We start from the raw sequence: 21663 nt of genomic DNA on the forward strand, positions 1-21663 counted from the left end.
AGTCGCGAGCCGGCGTGGTGGAAGGAGTCGGAATGGCGGCACGTGGTGGTCGTCTCTGCCGGCCGTGCGCCGATTGACCGCGGGCTCGGTGGCCTACACCGACCACCACCACCCTCCCTACCCACACCCAGGTCGTGTCGTGTCCGTGTTGGTCCAGCCGTCGTATCAAGCAGCAGCCATGGGTCCCGCGATCGCCGTGCTGCTGGTGCTGCTGGGATGTTGCAGCAACGTGTACTCGCTGGAAATGCTGGCCAGGTGAATGTCACGACGCGTTGACCGCCGCGGTGTCGCCTCCGTCGTCACTTGCAGCGCCGTTTAGAATGAGCATGAGCAACCACGTCGTCAGTAGCAGCAGTGTCACAATCGGAATGTTTATGCTGGAGGAATCCGATGAGCTATGAAGATTTTTTTTCAGAGTTGTTCAGCAGGGGCGGGTCAAAATGTTAAGACAAACAATAAGAAAGCACGATTTGAGTGCAAACTATAGGAAAGGTGGACAAATCACTTGAGAAAAAATATACAAAATCTAAGCCATTTTATGTTACCAGGTAAAGCCCAATGAGCTAATAGTAATATTCTTACTATTAGATTACATGATAAATTGGCCACTTTTAAGAGAATAGTTTAGGATGGGTATTCAGCCCATAAATAACGAGTTTTATTTAAACTATATTTTTATTTTACCAGGTAAGGCCCACTGAGCTACATAGCTCTTTATCAGAAGCGACTGGCCACAAATGATAGCTCAACAAAGTGGCTTATCGCGTGGAAATTCAGTGGCAAAATAATATAAATGCATGTTTCACTGGCATAATGCTCAATCCACTGTTCTTGTAGTAAGTAGAGCGTCTCTTTATTGATCATCAGCAGCAGTGTCGTCGTCATTCTCTATCCACTGTTCTTCTAGCAACGCGTATTCATTTTGCCAGGTCACGTCAATATGCCAAGTGTAGTGTCGTCGTTAGTCAAGCAGCAGCAACAGAATTATCATCGGAAACGATCTCAGCCGAAGCATTGGCAGCAGCGGTGCGAGCATCATCAGTATCAGCAGCAGCATGAACATCATCATCAGCAGCAGCATGATCATTATCATCAGCAGCATGATCATCATCAGTATCAACAGCATCACCAGTATCAGCAGCAGCATGATCATCATCAGCAGCATGATCATCATCAGCAGCATGATCATCACCAGTATCAGCAGCAGCATGATCATCATCAGTATCAACAGCATCACCAGTATCAGCAGCAGCATCACCAGTATCATCAGCAGCATGATCATCATCAGTATCAACAGCATCACCAGTATCAGCAGCAGCATGATCATTATCATCAGCAGCATGATCATCATCAGTATCAGCAGCATCACCAGTATCAGCAGCAGCATGATCATCACCAGTATCAGCAGCATGATCATCATCAGTATCAGCAGCATGATCATCATCAGTATCAGCAGCATGATCATCATCAGTATCACCAGCATCAACAGTATCAGCAGCAGCATGATCATCATCAGTATCAGCATGATCATCAGCATGATCATTATCAGCAGCAGCATGATCATCACCAGTATCAGCAGCAGCCTGATAATCATCAGTATCAGCAGCAGCATGATCATCACCAGTATCAACATGATCATCATCAGTATCAGCAGCCGCATGATCGTCGTCATCATTCACTGTCATTCATTGCAGCCACGCGGATAAGCTCCCTTCACCCGCGTGCATCTACTGCCGTTGCAATGAGTGTATCGACTGAAATCGCGAGGACAGAATATCGTCACCATTCTCCCTTCGCTGCCGCTATGAAACTTCCCATCTGTGCCGCATCTCCCATGCGCGCCCGGGTTGATTCAATCACCGCTCCCCCTGCCAACCCGTTAGAAACCCTCTCAAGTTCACCTAGACATTGGCACTTGTCTCTTGCTCACTAACCGGCAAGCGATCACCCCCCCTCCCTCCTTACCCGAGGGCTTTTACGCACCTTTGGCGAGTAACCACAACGAATTTTCGTGTTATTGGATGGCGACGAAAACGTGAACGCGATGAGTGCCTGGCGGTGCCGCTTTCAATCTCAGACGCGTTGATTGGCGTCGGCCCGTAAGTTCCGACGCGGATACGTGGCCAGCGACGACGGATACAATGTGTGACCTCTCTTTCTGCTGCCCGACAGGGCCCATGTTTTACAAAGGTCATGCATGGCAGCAAATATGTCCAGGAGGTAAATGAACGTTATTGGCGGTACACCGGTGAGCGTTATATAAAAAAACAAGCAACATTTTCTCAATAAATGTTTTATTTCCACGCGTTTCGCAAACCCGGTCAGAAAATCTTGCGGGGTCGTGCGCCAAAATCAGTTCTCGTGTGGATGTGCGAAGCAGTCACGAGACGAATGATAATTGGCAGCCGAGCGTGAAGCTTCAAAGTCTGTTGCCGTATAGCAGCACCCAGCCTGGTGACGATTGTCTGGCTCCGTGTTCCAAAGGCAAGATTTGACTCCTCGTGACCTAGGCCTGGTCAGACGAGTTCCTCGATTCATTTCCGGAATCATTTATTGGCGGACGGTGGCATCAAAAGGTCATGACTCATGTCACACTTTCGAATGGGAAAGCAGCTGCTGAACCTTAATGCAACTTCTGATGGAGACTCTTCAGCTCAAGGGTAACAGCGACATCGTCAGACTGTTTTATGAAGACCGGTGTGTTATGCTGTCCCAGTGTATCGCCAATATGTCCAAATTCCAATGTTGCGGTCCGCAATGAGAGGGCTTCCGATAGAGACTTTGTGTAGTTGTGTTATTGCAGTGGCAATGGGGGTCGTTTGTTTGACCGTACTTCACCATGCTGGTCATTGTGGATTGCTAAAAGTGGGTGGAGTGGTGGCGCAGTGGTTAGCTACACTGCACTTAATTTCGGTATTCCTGAGTTTCATAGTGAGCGATATCTGAACCATTCCAGTGCATAGGCTGTACAGTATAAAAATTACTCGCCCAAATAATTTTGGAATTACCCAAATTTCCCAAAGTAAGACCATCCTGAAAAAAGTATTGAGACTCAGTGAAGCATTGTTGGATAAATAAAAACTTACTGACAAGAATTATTCTTTTCTTAGCAATGATTGAATGTAATGCCGATGCATTTGTCTCTTTGAACTGCAGAAAATACCCAGGATGCGGCAACATCGTCACGTTTTCCCAGTTCCTCTTCATCGCTTTGGAGGGCTTCATTTTCGAGATGAAGTTTGGGAAGAAAAAGCCGGTGATTCCCATCAGGTATTTCAGGGCGGGCGGGTCACGTGAGCACACTGAATACACCATGATAATGACGACCATTCACGACAACCTACTTTTTGCGGTTAAAACTGCTTTTTGTGTTAAGTTTCTTGTCCCCCCCCCGCACCTCCGATTAGCACGGTCGGTTACGTGCGTTGCGAAAGAAGTTCAACATACAGGAGCGCCAGATTGACTGATTTAAGGCCCTTCTTATAAAGGACACGCAGCCTTGGCGTGTAACAATCAGAGGCTGTGCGTTTTGTTTCAGGTTGCACCTTTAAATACATTTTTACGCACACAAGCATTCATATGCTCAGCTCAATTGCACGTGCTTAATCCCTGTGCCGTGTGTAACCTCCGGCACTTGTGAAACTTGCAAAGTCAGTGATTTCGCGCTCAAAATGAGGAGTTGAGGCGGTGCTCGTCTTCCGTTTACAACCCTGAGCCGGCGAGGAAAATTCCACATTTCTATGGTGGTGGCAAGTCTATCCATAGGACAACCACTGTTGACTTCCCCTCCAAGTGGAATTCATGTTTATTGACCCCAGTTGGGATTATGGGCTAAGTCAATGCCCCCCCCCCCCCCCAAACAGGATTTGAACTTGCAGCCTTAGGATTGCGAGCCATTTGCTCTACCGAAGAGCCAACCGGCCGGATATATGCATCGGTGGCATATGGGTGGTAGCCGTGCTCGTTATGACCACAGTCGTTGAAGCCGAGAGGGTACGAGGAGCGGCGGCATGGCACACACATGCAGCGGAGATCAATACTGGACGTGCTCTTGTGTCCTCGCGTGCAGGCACTACACCGTCATGGTGATAATGTTCTTTGCCGTGAGCGTGATCAACAACTACGCCCTCAACTTCAACATCGCCATGCCGCTGCACATGATCTTCCGATCGGTAAAGTGAAAAAAGCTATGTCTGTTGATCATCCGAGAGAGCCTCACTTGGGGCACCGCGGTGGTGAGATGTTCGCTACCTCCCCTGGTATACAGGAGGTTTTGGGTTCGATCCCAACCCTGATTCCTATATATTTGGAGTTTGCGTATTCTCCCCGTGGTCGCGTGGATTTTTCTTCTCGGATACTACCACCTCCAATCCTCTGCATGATCACATCTTGCTCATTAATCCAGAACATGTAAAGACCTTACTAATTTCACACTGGGTTGCTAAACATAGTGATGTCCTGTTGTTTTAACACTGTCTAAGGTTGGAAGCTCCGTCTATCCATAATGGGTGGGAGGGCCATAATGACTCTTGCAAAGATGATCCTGTATAAATGAAACGTACTTATAGAGTTGTGTTGACTTTAACTGGTCTATTTGATCAAGGTGTTGCCCAAAACTTGGGAGAGCCGAACCAACGCTAACACGTTTTGCCGTCGCAGCTTTTTTGTCCAGGAAGCTTACCCGTTGAGCTTTCAAGACAACCATGTGTTATCGGAAAGGTTTACATTATCCTGCGTGTATGCGTTACATTTCCCAAATTGTGTTCTTTCACCCGCACAGGGGTCACTCATCGCCAACATGGTTCTCGGAATCATTATTCTCAAGAAAAGGTAGGGCTGGTCTGAGTGCACTTGGCATTTCCCCTCGCTGCTGAAGGTTGCGGTGTCCTAGAATTGTGCCGAATCTTATTCACGAGACGTCATGTTGTTTTGTACGCGTCTTTGGCAGGTACACGCTGCCAAAGTACCTCTCCATCGTGCTGGTCTCGCTTGGAATTTTCATCTGCACGTTCATGTCGGCGAAGCAAGTGGTGGGTTGTTTTCTGTTAAAAGTGTACGGCTCACAGGTTGAAATCTGAGTCAGGGAAGGCAGGGGTTTGATTCAACCTGTCGTCTTTTTTTTCCGGGGTCAATGAATTGGTACCGCTTAGTGGGAAGTCAGCAGCGGTCGTCTGAGTAACCTGCTCTTTACTGGACATCTGTGAAAAAAACCTTTACAGCCCATCGGATTCCTCCACTATAAATACATGTTCTGATGTGGAATATACTGGGCTCAGGGCTGTAACAATGCAATGACCACTGCCCCAACCCATTCTTTCTTGAATGGGAAACCACTTAAACTTTTTAATATTGTAATAAGCTAATTGCTATTTTTGCACTTCTTCGCAACAAAAACCTAAATTGGCATATGACAAGTGCCGATCTTCTATTAAATTAATGTGCAATGTTTCTTTTAATTTTCAGGCATCGGACTACAATGCTGCTAAGGACGACGGTGATTATGCCATCATCACCTGGCTGATTGGTGCGTTTCCATATCCGATGACGATCTGTGATGAGCGTCCATATGATTTTCATCCAGATTTCACCACAGAGCTACCCTTTGTATAACCAAAATGCTCTGATTGTGCCCGATCTCATCCAATGTCAGAAGCCACAGAGGGTTTAGCCTCAATCTTGATTTGAAGCTTTCGTGACTACAGGAATCCATACTCTTTGGTTCTTTGGGTAAAGTCACGTAGGTAGAAAAATTATAGATCATGACGTTTTGATCGCAACACAAGCAATCGTCATCAGAAAGAAAAACTGCTGAAGTAAGCCTACTTCAGCAGTTTTTTGTTGTTGCTGTGGTTGTCCCACCTGATGACGATTGCTTGTGTTGCGATCGAAACGTCGTGATCTATTATTTTTCTACCTACGTGACTTTACCGAGGGTTAAGCCGGGTTAGTCCTTGGATGGTAGACTGCCCGATAATACCGCGAGTGTGGTATGCTTGGGCTCTGAGGTGGCTAGATGGCAGTACAGCAATGGATTCTGGAATCCATCTGTGCCAAGCGTTGTGTGTTGTCCCCATAAATGCGTGGCTAGTTTTCCCTCGCATGCAGCCACTCACAAATGGGATTGGCTAAACATCCCAATGCAGGAGTCTCTGGAAAAAGTTCACTCGGTGACATTTTGCTGCAAAAATAATGTGTTATTATTATTACTATTAAGTAATAATTAATCATTATTACTTAATAGTAATAGTAAGATTATTACTATTAATAGTAATCATCTTACTATTAGATTACATGATAAATTGGCCACTTAAGAGAATAGTTTAGGATGGGTATTCAGCCCGTAAATAACGAGTTTTATTTAAACTATATTTTTATTTTACCAGATAAGGCCCACTGTGCTACATAGCTCTTTATCAGAAGTGACCTGGCCACAAATGAATAGCTCAATGAAGTGGCTTATCACGTGGACATGTATAGCAGCCAAACACTCGAAATTTACGTTTATAAATGTGGAGGGAAAAACTGGACCACCTGGAGAAAAATCCATGCGGCCACGGGGAGCATAGATATATGCAAACTCCAAATATACAGATGTTAGGGTCAGGATCGAACCCACGACCTACATGCCAGGCGAGGGAGTCAACATCTCGCCACCGTATGACGATCGCAATGGTCGCACTGCTGTGATCGTCACGAGAGAGCGCATGCCTCAAAGTCAATTTCTCATTAACAAGAGTTTAAAACTCGTGTCGGACAGCCTGTATTTATCTTTACAGTCGATAAGCACAGGCCCACGGGCCCAAATTGTCAAGCAGCCGGCAACATAAAAGCACGATCAAAGTTGTAATAGATAAGCGTTAAACAATATTCTTGAATTAAGCAAGTTTATAAGGATACATATATCTGAAATGTATGTATGGTGAACTTCTTTCACACCATACTTAGCCAACCGTGCTTATCGGAGGTGCGGACTAAGAGCCATCTGTTTTTGGCCTGCGTCTTGTCTCAAGAAGGGCGCCTAGGCCGTTGTTGCGCAGTCCCAAGCTCGGAGACAAACTTAACGTTGGGATTTCGTTCTGCTGCTTCCACAGGAATCGGCATGTTGACGTTTGCACTCTTCATGTCCGCGAGGATGGGCATTTTTCAGGAAGAATTGTACGCTCGCTTCGGCAAGCACCCACGCGAGGCCCTGTTCTACAATGTGAGTGAAGGCCCTCGCGCGTGTCTTGTTCACATGTGCCACTGCCACAATTTCCACGTTGTATAGGCAGCCAATAGATGACTTACTGGAAATGCCCAGAGAGTACTTTGTCCCTCCATTCATCTGTCCTTTGGTCTGTACTCGGACATTTAATGTTTTGACAAAACAAACTTTTAAAACTCCTAAATCAGTCGCTACGGAACTTACCACAACTCTCGAACGCCGTTTTCCCGGGTCTGCATAGCTTTTGGGCAAAATTTGGCAATTAAATACTTAAAATAAAATAACCGTTATCCATTCTTACACGTGTTTGTGTGAACACACTTCGGCGTCCACTCAAATCCCTTGACAGAAGCGGAAGCCTCCCTTTATGGACTGGCTTGCTAGCTTGTTGTGATTGTTCTTCAGGTGTTTGATGGCTGACTAGGCCCTGGATTCTGGTGGTTTGGTATGAACCTCCGAGTGGTTTTGCGTGACTGGCTCTTGAGTTCAAGGTTCACCACTGTGGGCCTTATTCCCCCCCACCGTCCCCTCTCACCGGTGCAATACAGCTGCTCTCTCTATCAATCGGCTTATGACAATAAAGTTGCCGTGATTATCGTTTCACACCAGGGAGTTTGTTAACCTTTGGTATACATGGCTGGGGTTTTTATTATTCTGTGATATGTTGGTTGGTAATGAAAACAATGGTATAAAAATAAAGCTGGGTAAAGGTTCAAAAGTGCCTCCTTTTATCGTGCAGACTCTTCAAAGTCCAAATGCTGCGTATCCAAGCATCAGTGGTCTCATAAATGAAGGGGGTGTACTGCGAAGTGTGCTGTATTGGGTTTCTGTACAGTTTATTGGATGCTATGAAATTGACTCTAGGAAACTAGAGCACAGCCCCTCAAGTGAGCTATATTTGTAATATGGTTTTATTTAAAACCCACGAGGTTTGTTTGCACAAAGAAACCTCTCGGCAGCTTTACTGTATGACTCAGTGTACAGGGAATTTAATAGAACAAACAATTTTTACACCAGCTGCGCTTAGTCAATTCCTGTTGCACACTACGGTTTAGCGTTTATTAAAAGCGTCCAACAGCTAAGACGTAATGTTTTTTTGTTTCTCTCCAGCACGCTTTGCCCCTGCCAGGTTTCTTGTTGCTGGCCAAAGACATTTACAACCAAGGGGTGCTCTTCAGCCAATCAGGTAAGCCCTAGCTGGCCAGGAGTTGCTCAAGGTTTTGGCAAAGTGAAAACCGAACTAGCACGCGAGTTGACGTTCTCTCTTCGCCACTTTCATGTTGTGTCTGAACATTTAGCGCCGGTGACGCTGCCTTGGCTGGACCTGGCCGTGCCGGAGATGTGGCTGATGCTGCTGCTCAACATCATCACCCAGTATCCTTTGTCATTTCGCCCCCCCCCATCTTCACAGAGTGGCAGCTTGGGTCCCTTCCGGCCTCTGGTGCAGTTGAACTGCCTTCACACTAAAATAGCCTGATTTTAACTATGTGGGTGCAATAGCTCTGTACTCCAGTAAATCCGGAGTAGCATGCGGCTCTTTAAGGACTGCTTCATGACAGTTATTTATTAAGGACCCAACGTCTCGTATTCACGTGCATTGCGTCTTTACGAATACAGAGTTTTTTTTGGACCAAAAAAAAAAAAAAATGGCTACTCTTGTTATTTTGGTTGCCCCCAACCCATGCTCTAAGCCTATTTATCCCCCTATAGTCCCCCCCTTACCTTCAAGTCAACCTCTTCCACGGACTTCCTGCTGTGTAAATATGGCAGGCCCTTTAAGCACGTACGCTTTCCTTAAGCGTCCCCTTCGCAGGTACGTGTGCATCCGCGCGGTGTTCGTGCTCACCACGGAGTGCGCGTCGCTCACCGTCACGCTGGTGGTGACGCTCCGCAAGTTCATCAGCCTCATCCTGTCCATCCTCATCTTTAAGAACGCCTTCACGACATGGCACTGGCTGGGCACCGGCGTCACCTTCCTGGGAACACTGCTCTACATCTACACGTCGACCCCCGCCAAAGCACCAGTGTCGGAGAAGCAGAAGGTGCAGTAGAGGCCATGGTAAGGCTCATTGGTGGCAGCTCCCCCCGCCCCCCGGCCCCTCCCCCCGCCATGGGGGGCATTGAAAAGGATGTCAGAGACCCGCACATACTGAACATCTGTGAAAATGAGCTTCATAGCTCATCAGATTTTTCCAATCTAAATCAAGATTCTCATTGTTTTTTTCCCCCCTACAAATATATCTTCCGTTGTGGGAGGGGGCATACATTGTGACCAGTTTGTGTTGAAGGAAAGATTACAATCCAAAAACTGAAATAGCTGTTGTAAAATTGATTTCCATTAAGAAGTAGGAGAAATGGCTCCACTCGTAAAAAAAATCGTGTAAATTTAGAATCTTTGATTTCCGTAACCCAATTGTTTCCCTTTAACAATCTGACTGGCTTGTAAGCTGTGATATCCCATGTTGTTTTTACAGTTGCGTCCTGATAAAGAGCTGTTTGGAATTTTATGCAATTAGGCATGCATACACGATTTAGATTTAAGGTATATTCAGTGCATTCGAAATTAATGTTTTCAACAATATAAAGGATGTAAATATGTTTTACCGTGTTTCCGAGTAGAATACGTGCTTTGGAAGGACATGTATTGTTTTTCAAATCACTTTTAATCAGAAAAATGGCACTTTAAGTAATTTAAAACCATTAATAAAACCATTGCTGGATGAAGGCCCCTCCCCCACGCCTCATTGATTATACTTCAGCACGCTGGTCAGCGTGGGTTGATCACTGGACACCAAGGACTGGCACTTGTGCAACCATTCGAACAAAAAAAGTAAATTTGAATTAAATTTAAAACCAAGTTATGCTTAACTGGTCTGTGTTGCAGTCCATCGTGAGTTTTAAGTCTTAATTTAAAAAAGCATTTAATGTGCCAATCGTGCACGCTCCAGTGATGTTACTGTGGCTTCATTCCTGTATTTCTTCGTGCATGTGACTCATAATTGTAAATGTTTTTTTCCTCATGAACGAAGCTTCAAACTCGTGTCAAATAGCCAAAGGCACAGCATAGGTCCCCATTTACTAGAGTTATTTGTTTTGTTTCTATGGGTTGCATCATTATTTAAGACAGAGAAAAAAATACTTGATAACTGCCTACTGCACAGAAAAAAGTTTATTTTAGATGAATTAGTACAATTATACGCATTAAAGAGTCCTTATGCACATATCTTGTGTGCAGAATAGGAATGCATCGTTGAAATGTGTAAATATACTTTACTTCCCGATAACTTTGAGTCTGTTACAATCCTCACCAACTTGCTGGTATTAACGGCCGTCGGGACCGTACAATGAAACGACAGACATGAACTTCGCACGGCCAGGTTCAGTCAAAGTGAAATTCTGTGTTCTTGGGAGATATCATTACCATCACGAGCGGTAAGGTCAAGGGTCATTGCCATATGAGGCAAAGTTCTCTCGTACACGCACAGGGTTGTGCACTTTCTGTTGCCTGCGTTTGCAGGTGTGCACTTGTGTTATAGCGCATGAGCCGAGGGCTTGGTCGGTACCACCTGAGGTGGAAAATTCTGTTGGTATCCACCATGGGCAGAAATCTTAGCGTGTATAGAGTCTTTCGCATACGCACTGCCTAGATGTTTGCATGTTCGGAAAATGCGTTTTCACTTTTTCTTTCCCCCAAAAGAATATTTCCTGTCAAATATGTATATACAGTAAAACCTTGGATTGCGCGAGTAACTTGATCTGCGAGTGTTTTGCAAGACGAGCAAAAATTAACTAAATGTTAATTTGATAAACGAGCGAGGTCTTGCAATACGAGTAGTACGTGTATACGCTTTGTCTGCCGAGCGTCACGTGATCACAACTGATATACGAGTGCTTTGGATTACAAACACGTTTCTGGAACGAATTATGCTCGCAATCCAAGGTTTTACTGTACCAGTCTTTTACCGTTTTTTCTTCAGAAAAGGCAACCACGGTGACCTTGCTATCACACGTGTTTGTAATGCAGAGATAAAATACTAAAACAACACAGTGGTTAGCATTCGCCATCCTGGGTGGTACCGCTAAGCCATTTGTTGGCCAATGGCTCAAGGGCTGTTAGGTTTGTGTGTGAAAGTGTGATGCTGTAATAGGGGTGATTGAAAAGTATGGCCTGACTTGGGAGTGGTTGAACGACAAAGGATGAACGTTTAGTTAGAAATACAGAATTTTAAAGGATTAACAATATTCATTAAAACTGATTTTCACTCCCATTTGCCAAGGTATTTTGATTATGTTTTAACTGAAAACTTAATTACAAAAAAATCCAGAATAATGTGTCCGTCCAGGTAATTATTGTAAGGCTGCATCTCATTATTATCACCAATTGTCAAGTCATGATGTACTTTTATACCTATGTGCACATACTATTGCTTGAACTGGAATGCAGTGTTTGTATGCTGCAATGTTTGGTCAAGAGGTCGTCATTTTGCACTGAATCCTGCAGTGCTTGCCAGAATTGTCCAGCGATTTACATCCGATCGATTCCCAAACTCTGCCCGCAATGGCCTAATAATGGTCGCTGGCTATGTATAACTGTATGTGGCGTAAAGCGCACGTCTAATAAAGTTCACGCGTAAGTGTTCTTCCTCTCAAAGCCTGAGAACAATGAGACTGATATAGTTAATGACCGTCAAAAAGTTCAGGATATATTAGTCTGTGTTGTAATTTATGAGTGAATAAATATCAAGTCTAATATACATTACAAATCGTACTCTTTAATAATGGACTGTACTGCTTGTGCACTAAGTCTAAAAAACGAAAGCCTCAAGTTGCTTTCATTCACTGTTGACCATCGCAAACAAGAAGCTTGATGATTACGCTGGTAAGTTCATCTTGATGACGGTGACGACGAAAGGCATGTGATGACTCGTCACCCCGCACGATTCCATGAACGGTCACAATCTGACATCCATATTCGATGCAAGTCTATTTTTTTAATTCCTCAAGTGCATGAACCAGTCACATGAACACATGAATATAAAGCATGTGGGGATTTAAAATAATACATTTTTACATGCCCAATGCATGTATTCTGAGGGCAAGAATCTAATGGAATTAATGATGCATCACTATGTGCCCGATTGATAGCTAATGAAAGTGCTCGAAGGCCAATAACCAAATCACCTGAAATGGGGCCCAATTTCATATCTCAAGCGAAGCAGGTTTATGCCTGGAGAGTGCATAGATTGGTCGGCCACATGAATAAAATTGGTGTTTTAGACTGCTGCAGAGCTACGTTGCGCAAAGCAGAGGTGAATCCGCCAAAATCCATTGTACTGTATTATGCTCCCACATCTATGCTCTCTGCCTTCACCAGGCCGTACTGACCAGTGTGGTGAAATATGGTCAAATAATTGCCATCTAGCAGTGTAATGACATTGTACACAAACAGTGACGACGATTCTACACGAGTCTGACACAACCTATCCAGGCACTCTTTCCAGTACTAACACTACGGCCATGTAAACTCTCAACAATATCCTCACTATCGTGCCAAACCTTAAGTTTGCAAGATGCACCATCTCACCTGCCGACTGGATTCCACGCTTCAAATCAGGAATCAAAGTGAGCGTGGGTGACGGGGGTGGGGGACAGCGTGGGACGTGAGGGTGCTTCCACGTGATGATAAGCCACTTTGTTGAGATTCGTGGGCAGGTCACTTCTGAAAAAGAGCTACATAGCTCAGTGGGGCCTTACCTGTTGAAGTAAAATAAAAGTTTATTTTATTGCGGAGACGCGTTGTCGCCCTCTTCAACACGGCCGGCCGGGATGGGCGGCAGCACAGGTTTGGGTGATGGGGGCGCCTCGGGCTCGCGCGGCGCACGGAGCGCCTCCACCACCTCGCTGGGGCGAGGCCGGGGGGCCAGCGGTCCGCCTTCTGACTCTGTCGGGCGGCGTGGTTCACGTGGGGGAAGCGGGCAATCGAGTCAAAAAAACAGACACGCGTCGAGCGGAATTAACTTGGGCGATATTTTTTTTTATAAAAGTTTAAAAGTGCAACCCTACAATTTCTTGTTCATGCCACTGCTGGCAGAAAGGCCTCGTCTAAAGAGCTCACTTTAGATGGTAACTGACGCTTCCTCACTGGTCAGACATTGAAAAAGATGGGAACGCACAATCAGAATATTTATACTGGAGGAATCCGATGAGAGTATGAATCCTTGCAGTCACGAAAGCTTCAAATCTAGAAGCTATAAAGCTCTTTCACATGTCCACTGGGGGCGGATAAGAACGTTACAACAAACATTACAAAAACATCGTGCAAAGTACAAGAAAGGTAAACATCAACCAAACACTAATAAAACTAAACCATCCCCCATCCCACCTCACCATACGTGACCTGCCAATCAACTAACTGTGGTCCAACCCTTTATGCTGCTGGATGGAAATAGGCGGGGGATTTAAAAATACTGTATAATTTTTTAACTGCCGCAAAGGGAGATCAAATTGGCGATCTCTGAACTGCTATTACGCTACGGAAGCATCGTTACATGTTGCATCCATACTTGAAGTCCTATGACCAGATCAACTGGAATGTGCCCGATCTTGTCAGAACTCGGAAGCTCGGCAGGGTTGCGCCCGGATAGTGATAGTATGGACAACCACCTTGCACAGACAAGCTAAGCAGGGCTATATAGTGAGCAGCAGAGGGCAGTGTAGCAATAGCCATTGTTACTGTGCTCTGTTCCAAATCCTATATCTGCACTGCCCAGCGTGGTGAAGTATGATCTAACAGCCGCAATGACAGCATATGAATGCCCTCATCCAACAGTGGATTTATAAAATGTATGTACATGTACACATATACACAACGAGAAATAGCCTAAGTGCCTTTCCTGCCAAAAGTACATTTTATAAATTACACAATCAAAACGTGTCTCCCCAAACATTAACAAATTTTGTTCCTTGCTATGGACAGATCTGATTTTTTTTTTTATTCAACATGGCCATCAACAAACAAAATGGGAAAAAAAGCTGAAAGGTAGCCGAGAACGCAAGTGAACATACAAGACGCGCGTCCTGGTCCTCGCTCACAAACACGTACCTGTGAGGCTGCGGTCCGAGCGGCTCAGAGCTCTCACGTCCAGCGATTCTACCTGTCCATCCCCACCACGCTGCAGGGCCAGACCGCCGCCATCCCCGCAGTCATCGTCGTCATCTTCATCGGCGGCGTCCAAGTCGCCTTCACGGTGGCTGTTGAGGCCCGAGAGCGAGGCAGTCCACTCATCCGACGCGCCGTCCGACAGGGCTCTGGCCAACGACAGCTCCGTGGAGCCGAGGCTCACCTGAGACCCCAGAGGCCTTGCGAGTGCAACGTAGGGACAATAAGTCAGAAAGTGAGCCCATTATTGTACTCTTCATTCAATTGTAGATTATTGCTAAGACAAGGTACCAACATGTCTGGCAGGTATTAATTCTAGATTTGAAGCTTTCGTGACTGCAAGGATTCATATTCTTAGGTGTTTTCGGTAAAGTCACGTAGGTAAAAAATTAAAATTAATAAAAGTGAAATAAAAAATCACGACGTTTCGGAGGCAACACAAGTCTCCGTCATCAGGTGGACCGTCACTTGATACAGTAAATTTAGCTGCCCCACCCACACAGCAAGTGGCCCACCACTCTTTCTGACATTGGTCCCACATACGACTCAGGTCGTGTCGCTACTCCCTCGATATACCCCGCCCACTACTTAGGTAGCCACACCCAAAATAATCATGCCAACTCCACAATGGAGGACCCTCCTCGTATTCTAAAATGCAACGTAAAAATGTGCCTATGATGTATCCCAGGCTGAGAATATACACGTTAAAGTTAGTGAATTGCTTAACTGCAAGCGTACTTGTGATGCCACTGCCTTGCTGCTGTCATGGCATGTGTGACAGCAATGTTGCACCGATTTCGCCAGTGCCATAATGACACGTGACAAGAGGGCCCAGGACAAACAGCCAAGGTTGGGAACTCTCGGTTTAGAGTGGTTCAGACTTTGGATTGCATCTTCTCTTATAATATATTTAGGATACAACGATTGAGCAGGGTTTATGGCCATTTATATTTACGCAATCCAACCCCAAAAAAACTCTATTATGGATAATATTGGTTGCGAAAGCCTACACGTTAAACTTATGAACAAATCACCCAGAATGTGCCGATATCATCAGATCTCGGAAGCTAAGCAAAATTGAGCCTGGATAGTGGTTCGATTGGTGACCAACAAGCACACAACTGGCGTTATAAGCTGCTGTTAGGCTACCGTTGTCAGCAGACAGAAGCCCAGCAAGATGCCTTTGCCTTACTATGCCATGCTCTATGCCTCCATGATCACCAACCGGCACAGACCAGCGTGAAGTGTGGTCAATATCCCACAGTACTCACACAGCATGAGGAGGCTGCCTTCATACAGCAGTGGATCGACAAGAGCTGTACATTTACACATAAGAGGTGACACACAGATTATGGGTGTGGACATGTGGCCCCACTGGAACGTTACCTTTTGCCTGTGTTGGCACCATCGGTGTGGTTGGCAGAACGAGTGTTGGCACCCAACAGTGTGGCAGGTGCTGACTTGGGACCACTGCACGTTTGCCACAATCGTGCATCGTCATTAGGTCAATTACAACCTCAAATGTGAATGCATTTATAGAGAAACATCATTTATTAAGCAACTTTTAAAAAATCCACGTAACAATTAAAATCCGCAAACCCCTACCCACCGTCAAAAGCCTGGGGCAGTAATTTGATGAACTGTCAAGATTTGGGGTCAGAGTCCAGCAGAGTATATATGCACGGAAAGGCACATGCTCAATCTATGAATTGAACAATAATGCATACGCACGAATTTTGTAACGCCTTCCAACATTAATTTGTCTTCGGATGTATTTAAATAGCAAGAGAAGTTCCGTCTTGCTATTTAAATACTGGTTTTGGGAAGTCCTTTGATCCAGTTGGCCACAACTCTATTAAAAAAGAGTTTGGAACGCAGTGGTTCAGCTTTACGAGTTATCGTGCCCGCACTCTCCATTATGGACAAACAGGCAGAAACAGCAAATGCATAAACACTTTCAACCTTAATAGTAAATTGTAAAAAAATATAATATTAAGGATATTATCGAAACAAGGTACAAAAAAACCAAGTAACGTGACAGTTTAATATATATCTACAACCCATCTTACAAATGTAAAACTGTCTGCAAAGTACAACTACAAATCCCACAGAGTAATCCATACGCGGGCACCAATCCGTAGCTCAGATGGCTTGTGGAGATATTTTCACGAGCGGATTCTTCTTCTTGCGTATGGTCATGTGTTCAGGAACTAAATACCACTGTTGAGGTCTGCTCCTCATGAGAGGGCTTCACAGTAGAGAGCTCGTGTAGATTTGCTGTATCTAAATCATATCTGGATCATATTAAACAATGTCCGTTTAGCCAAGCGGATACTATTTATGGATGTAAACTTGTGAATGACAAAGCCTCAGAGCGCACCTGCCCAGGAGCTTGGAGTTGGCACTGAGAGCCTTTCCTGTTACAGCGTCGCGTGCTGCCTGTTGGCGAACCAGGAGAGATGCCTCCTCCTGCAAACAAAATGGACAAATATCATCGCCAGGTTACACAGCTGAAGCTGGTATTTTTTGCACGTATGTTCAGCCTTTTTGTGAACACACTGCTGGATGAGGGCCCTCCCTAAACCGCGCAGGCCGTGAGGGTTATTTGACCATACTTCACCACGCTGGTCAATGTAGGTTAAAGGTGGGGAGCACAGACCTTGGGAGCATCGAAGTACAGTACAAGCATGATTTTTGCTGCACTGCCATATGCTGCCTACAACGTAGTCCCATAACAGTCTATAACACCTATTTAATATAACTTGGTCAACCATCAAATTAATAACCCTGCTTTGCTTCTAAGATCTGGCGAAATGAGGTGCATTTCGGGTGATTTGGTTATAGATTTATTTCTGGATGTACAACACATACATAACATTGTATAATAAACAATTATAAGAATCCAAAAATCTGGTTCAGGAGGGAGATCAAGACACAAGAAAGTGAAACAATACAAACGAGACAGAAAATACAAGACAAAAAAATTTGTATATTCTTGAAATGAATCATGACCACGAGCCATGGCAATTCATTAAATCACAGGGGAGGGAATTAATTGCTACAACTAAAGGCCTTTGCTAATCCACTGCTGGATGAGGGCCTTATTACAAGTCCAGAAATTTGGTACTGCTGGCATATGAGTGGAGAAACAAACACACAAGAATGAATCACGTCTGACAAATAGATTCAACATTTTAAAGTGGAGAAAACAGTTTTTTTCTATATACATTAGGTTACAAATATTTCACCATAATAATTTTGTATTTTCAACTGTCCATACTTTAGAGCGTCAATTAGATGTTTTTTTGACTCTCCACCATAAATGAGAACCGAGTGGAAGCTGGGCTAGCGCAATGTGGCCCTTTTTGTCAACCTCACTCTACGCGTGGGGCGGTACCAAAGGCGTGAGCTGGGGCTGCATCTTGGACTGCAGCCTGGACAGGTACTGCATGTTCTCGCGCGGCTGGGGCGATGGGCCCTTGGTCCATGTGAGACGCGAGAGGGTGGCAGAGGTCGGTCGATCGCCTGTGCTGCCGAGGAGAGGCGGCACCACGTGACCCGCGTCCTGGTGTGCTGACTCGGCCCCTGACTGGGGCGGTTCCAGACCCATGTACTGGCACATGAGCTCACGCAGCTTGGAGTAGGCCACCTCCAGGTCATCTGTGGCAATTCAATCCAGGAACATGACAAAGGTGGTTCGACAGTAATGAAGGCTGTGAGAGCAGTGGTATGGTAATTTCTTAGAGACCAATCGCAATACCTCCATGCTGCCGGAATTCAGCAGCTCGTGGGCTGCTGGGACAAGAGGGTGACGATGTGAAGCAATATTCAATGCATCATGTTGATGCTAACAAGTGTTCTCTGAAAAATACATTTTGTACTTTACTTTTTGCGTAAATCGGACAACTTGTACTCTTCGGACACATCGCACTTGGACATATCAAAACTGTTTATAAAACCCTGAAGTTCAGCAGCGACATCTTAAAGCCCGAAAGATAACTACCGATGTCTGGTCAGGCAGACGTCCCTCAATGACCCGTCAGAGACATTGCGGTAGCCATCAAATCGTCAGTGACTCCGCAACTGCTACTGTCAATGAAACATGGGAAAAGGCCATATGCAGATCAGGTTATCACAGATCAATGCAATGGACCTCTGCTGTCCAAGCAAATCGATGGATGGATCTTTGCTTAATGAAATACTCTCAGAGTACATGAACAACAACAACAATTGTGGCCACCGATCATCCAAACGTACAGAGTGTGGGCGGACTAGCATCAGTAAAATTTGGAACGAGGCCACAAGCAGAGCTCAACGCGAATCATTGCAAAGGACCCAAGCTCTCCACACTATTTGAACATAGACCCAATAGGTCCAAATGGTCAAACGGCCAACAACAAACAAGAATATCAAATATGTACTAGATAAGGGTCATCATGTTTCTTGAATTGAGCAAGGTTATCAGAGCTTGCGAAAATAAACGACGAGAGGGAATTCCCAAGTCGAGCAGTGCAAGGGAATAAGCAGGAAGAGAAATGTTTTGAATTAACGGCTCGTTACTTACCAAACATTTCCCGGAGTTAAACGAACACTACCATCAAAACAAACACCAAAAGGCACAAGGTGCCCTCCGTATGCTATGTACGCACGTTGAACTTCTTTTGCACCGTACGTAGCTGTCACCTGAGACGATGACTGCGTCGAAGAAGCCTGGCATATCCTGGTTGACGGCGAGGCAAGCGTCCAGGCCGGCGAGCGACGCCTCCATCTGGGACTTGTCGTAGAGTCCACGCTGCAGCAGCCGTCTCTCATAGCGCTTCCGGTCCAGGGGCACGACCAGCAAGTAGCGAGGCTCGAAGTACGTCCGCTTGAGGCTACGCGCTCCCTGCATTGGCCGCAACGCATTCCTATCCATCATCACGTCATTTGTCTGCTAAACAGCTGCTAATAATCAAAGAGTAAAAGCTGAATGTAAGCACTCACTTGGGAGCTAGACCAGCTGAGCCTATATCCGAAGTAGTCTGCTTGTATCAGAAGTCACATGTGTTGCTTGTTTGAGAACTGTGCTTATATATGTGCGTTTTTATTCAGGTATCAATTCACTACTGGATGAAAGCCTCCCCACATTGGGTTGACCAAGTGGGTTGTTTGAACATACTCCTATCACTCTAAGGCACTGAGGGTTGGTGAATATGAGATGGCCCAGGGTCTGGGTTCAGATACACTCGCCATTGATGTTAGCCATGGCTGGGAATGAAACTGCAGTCACCAGGCTCATGGTGCAGTGTGATATCCACTGCGCCACCACTCCACGCCACAATTGCGAGATGTTGACTCCCTTGCCTGGCATGAGGTCGTGGGATCGATCCCAACCCTGATGCCTGTATATCTGGAGATTGTGTGTCTCTCCCCATGGTCACGTGGATTTTTCTGCGGGTCCTCCGATTTTTTCCTTCCACATTTAGAATCAACGTGCATTTAGAGTATTTGGCTGCTATAAATTTCCACGTAATAAGCCACTTTGTTGAGCTATCATTTGTGGCCAGGTCACTTCTGAATAAGAGCGATATAGCTCAGTGCGCCTTATCTAGTAAAATAAAAATAGTTTAGTTTAGTATTTGTACACCCACTACAAATACAGCAACTTAACTTCACGTGTTTTTTTTTTATGTGACAGGCTGTTAAGATGATTCCGATGTATTTTCCGGATCTGTCAACAGCAGTGAACCCACCACGGGTAAAAGCAACGCAACTACCTGGTCCATACCTCCAGCTCCATGTGCACGGCACACGCCAGCCCATCCCTGGCAAGAGCTTCAACATCCTCGATGCTCAATCCGTAGCTGTGCCCGTCGTACTTCTCTGTTTGCAGAAACTTTCCCTGCAATCAAAGTTCCAAAGAATCAGCGTAAGTTCCTGGCATGGCGTGGCATGGCGTGGCGTGGCAAGCGTGGAGTGTTGCTGAGATACGTGAACTTTATTTATGAGCGGTTGAGAGCCGACAGCCTCCGACCAACTCAAGTAAAAAAACTACATTTAATGTGACGGGGTTTTGTTGTGCCCTCATTGGTGATTGGGCTGAGACCAACTAATTCACTACATTTAATAACCCAGTTGAATCACCTTTGTGTCTGCCCAGATTCAAACCCAGGATCTCAGCAGTAACAGCCGAGTACTGACCCCTAAAAATGTACTCTGGTTCATAGAATATCATCAACACTTTCAGCACAACACCATTCCAAACTGCTCATTTCACACATAATATGAACACATTTGGCTGAAATATTTTTAGACTGGTGATGACGTAAGCAAATGCCTTACATCACAGACTAGCCTCTCAAAGGTCTCCTTGGTCACAAAGTGGTAGTCTTTTCCATCCTGCTCCCCAGGGTAGGGACTTCTGGTCGTGTGGGAAACACTGCAGAAAGCAAACCATAGTGGGGTTAGTGAGTGGTCATCACTTATCCAATCACGTGTACATCCCTTTGTCTATTCACTGCTAGATAAAGGCCCACCCGCACCGTACATGTTGTGGGGGTTATTTGAATAGACTTCACCACGCTGGTTATTGCAGGTTGGTGAAGGTTGGGAGCATGTACGGGGGAGCACAGACGTACAAGATAGCAATGCATTCTGCTGCACTGCCTGCTGCTGCCCACCACGTGACCCCAAAGCAATGTATAACAATCACTGTGCATGGTGGTCACCCATCCAAGACAATTCAGGCTCAAGCCTGCTTAGTGTCCAAGATCTGAAGAAATTGGATGCATTCCAGGCGATTTTCTCAAACGCACTTCAAATCACTTAAAATGTCACTAATTGCTTTCAGTAGCTGCAAAGCAAGCAATAAAGAGAAAAGTGTTTCAGAACTCAGCATTGTGAAGTAATTTTTACCAATGAAACAATGTGCTCATGGTCCCTTCACAATCCTGAGCCAGTGTAAATTCCACATCTCCATGGCAGATACAAGTCAATAATTGTTTAAAGGCTGCTGTATGTATGTTGAACTTCTTTCGCACCATACGTAGCCAACCGTGCGAATCGCAGGAGCAGACCTTGCCAATCGGAGGCTGCTAAATAAGGCACAAGGGACTCTGAGAAACAACAACAGAAACAGCCGGAAGAAGTGAGCGCACGATCTTGACAGCCACTCACTCAGTGCCCGATTACACTCACCCATAGCCCAAAAATTCGCAGAATTCGCGGCAGATGCGGTGATTGAGCTCGCGCTTGCCGGACGCCCTGGGCCCCGTCAAAACGACCATGGGGTACGGCGTGTCCAGCGACGGCAGGGTGCTGC

The 21663-nt window shown here is 45.5% G+C and overlaps 2 protein-coding genes across 3 annotated transcripts in view; one reads left to right on the forward strand and one right to left on the reverse strand.

Annotated features, from left to right (window-relative positions):
* On the forward strand, window positions 1–14507 carry SLC35B4 (solute carrier family 35 member B4). 2 transcript variants are annotated; one of them, XM_061574433.1, is made up of 11 exons: window positions 1–255; window positions 3157–3270; window positions 4070–4172; window positions 4781–4830; window positions 4949–5030; window positions 5464–5524; window positions 7092–7201; window positions 8315–8390; window positions 8503–8578; window positions 9018–9263; window positions 14383–14507. In XM_061574433.1, the coding sequence occupies exons 1-10, from the start codon at window positions 179–181 to the stop codon at window positions 9253–9255; spliced, it is 987 nt and encodes a 328-aa protein (XP_061430417.1). In that variant the 5' UTR covers window positions 1–178; the 3' UTR covers window positions 9256–9263; window positions 14383–14507. The 2 variants fall into 2 exon arrangements, with proteins under 2 accessions (XP_061430417.1, XP_061430416.1); XM_061574432.1 differs by lacking the exon at window positions 14383–14507 and having other exon boundaries at window positions 9018–11855.
* Window positions 10204–21663, reverse strand: part of LRGUK (leucine rich repeats and guanylate kinase domain containing) — a 22616-nt gene continuing 11156 nt past the window's right edge. The window contains 9 exon segments of the mRNA XM_061574412.1: window positions 10204–13145; window positions 14307–14563; window positions 15750–15833; window positions 16744–16832; window positions 17761–18023; window positions 19047–19248; window positions 20131–20244; window positions 20685–20781; window positions 21540–21659. Of these exon segments, the coding sequence (XP_061430396.1) occupies window positions 12985–13145; window positions 14307–14563; window positions 15750–15833; window positions 16744–16832; window positions 17761–18023; window positions 19047–19248; window positions 20131–20244; window positions 20685–20781; window positions 21540–21659 (1387 nt within the window). The 3' untranslated portion in view covers window positions 10204–12984.

This window comes from Lethenteron reissneri, chromosome 55 (assembly GCF_015708825.2).
Source record: "Lethenteron reissneri isolate LAM-NWPU_2019-01 chromosome 55, ASM1570882v1, whole genome shotgun sequence".
Lineage (NCBI taxonomy): Eukaryota > Metazoa > Chordata > Hyperoartia > Petromyzontiformes > Petromyzontidae > Lethenteron > Lethenteron reissneri.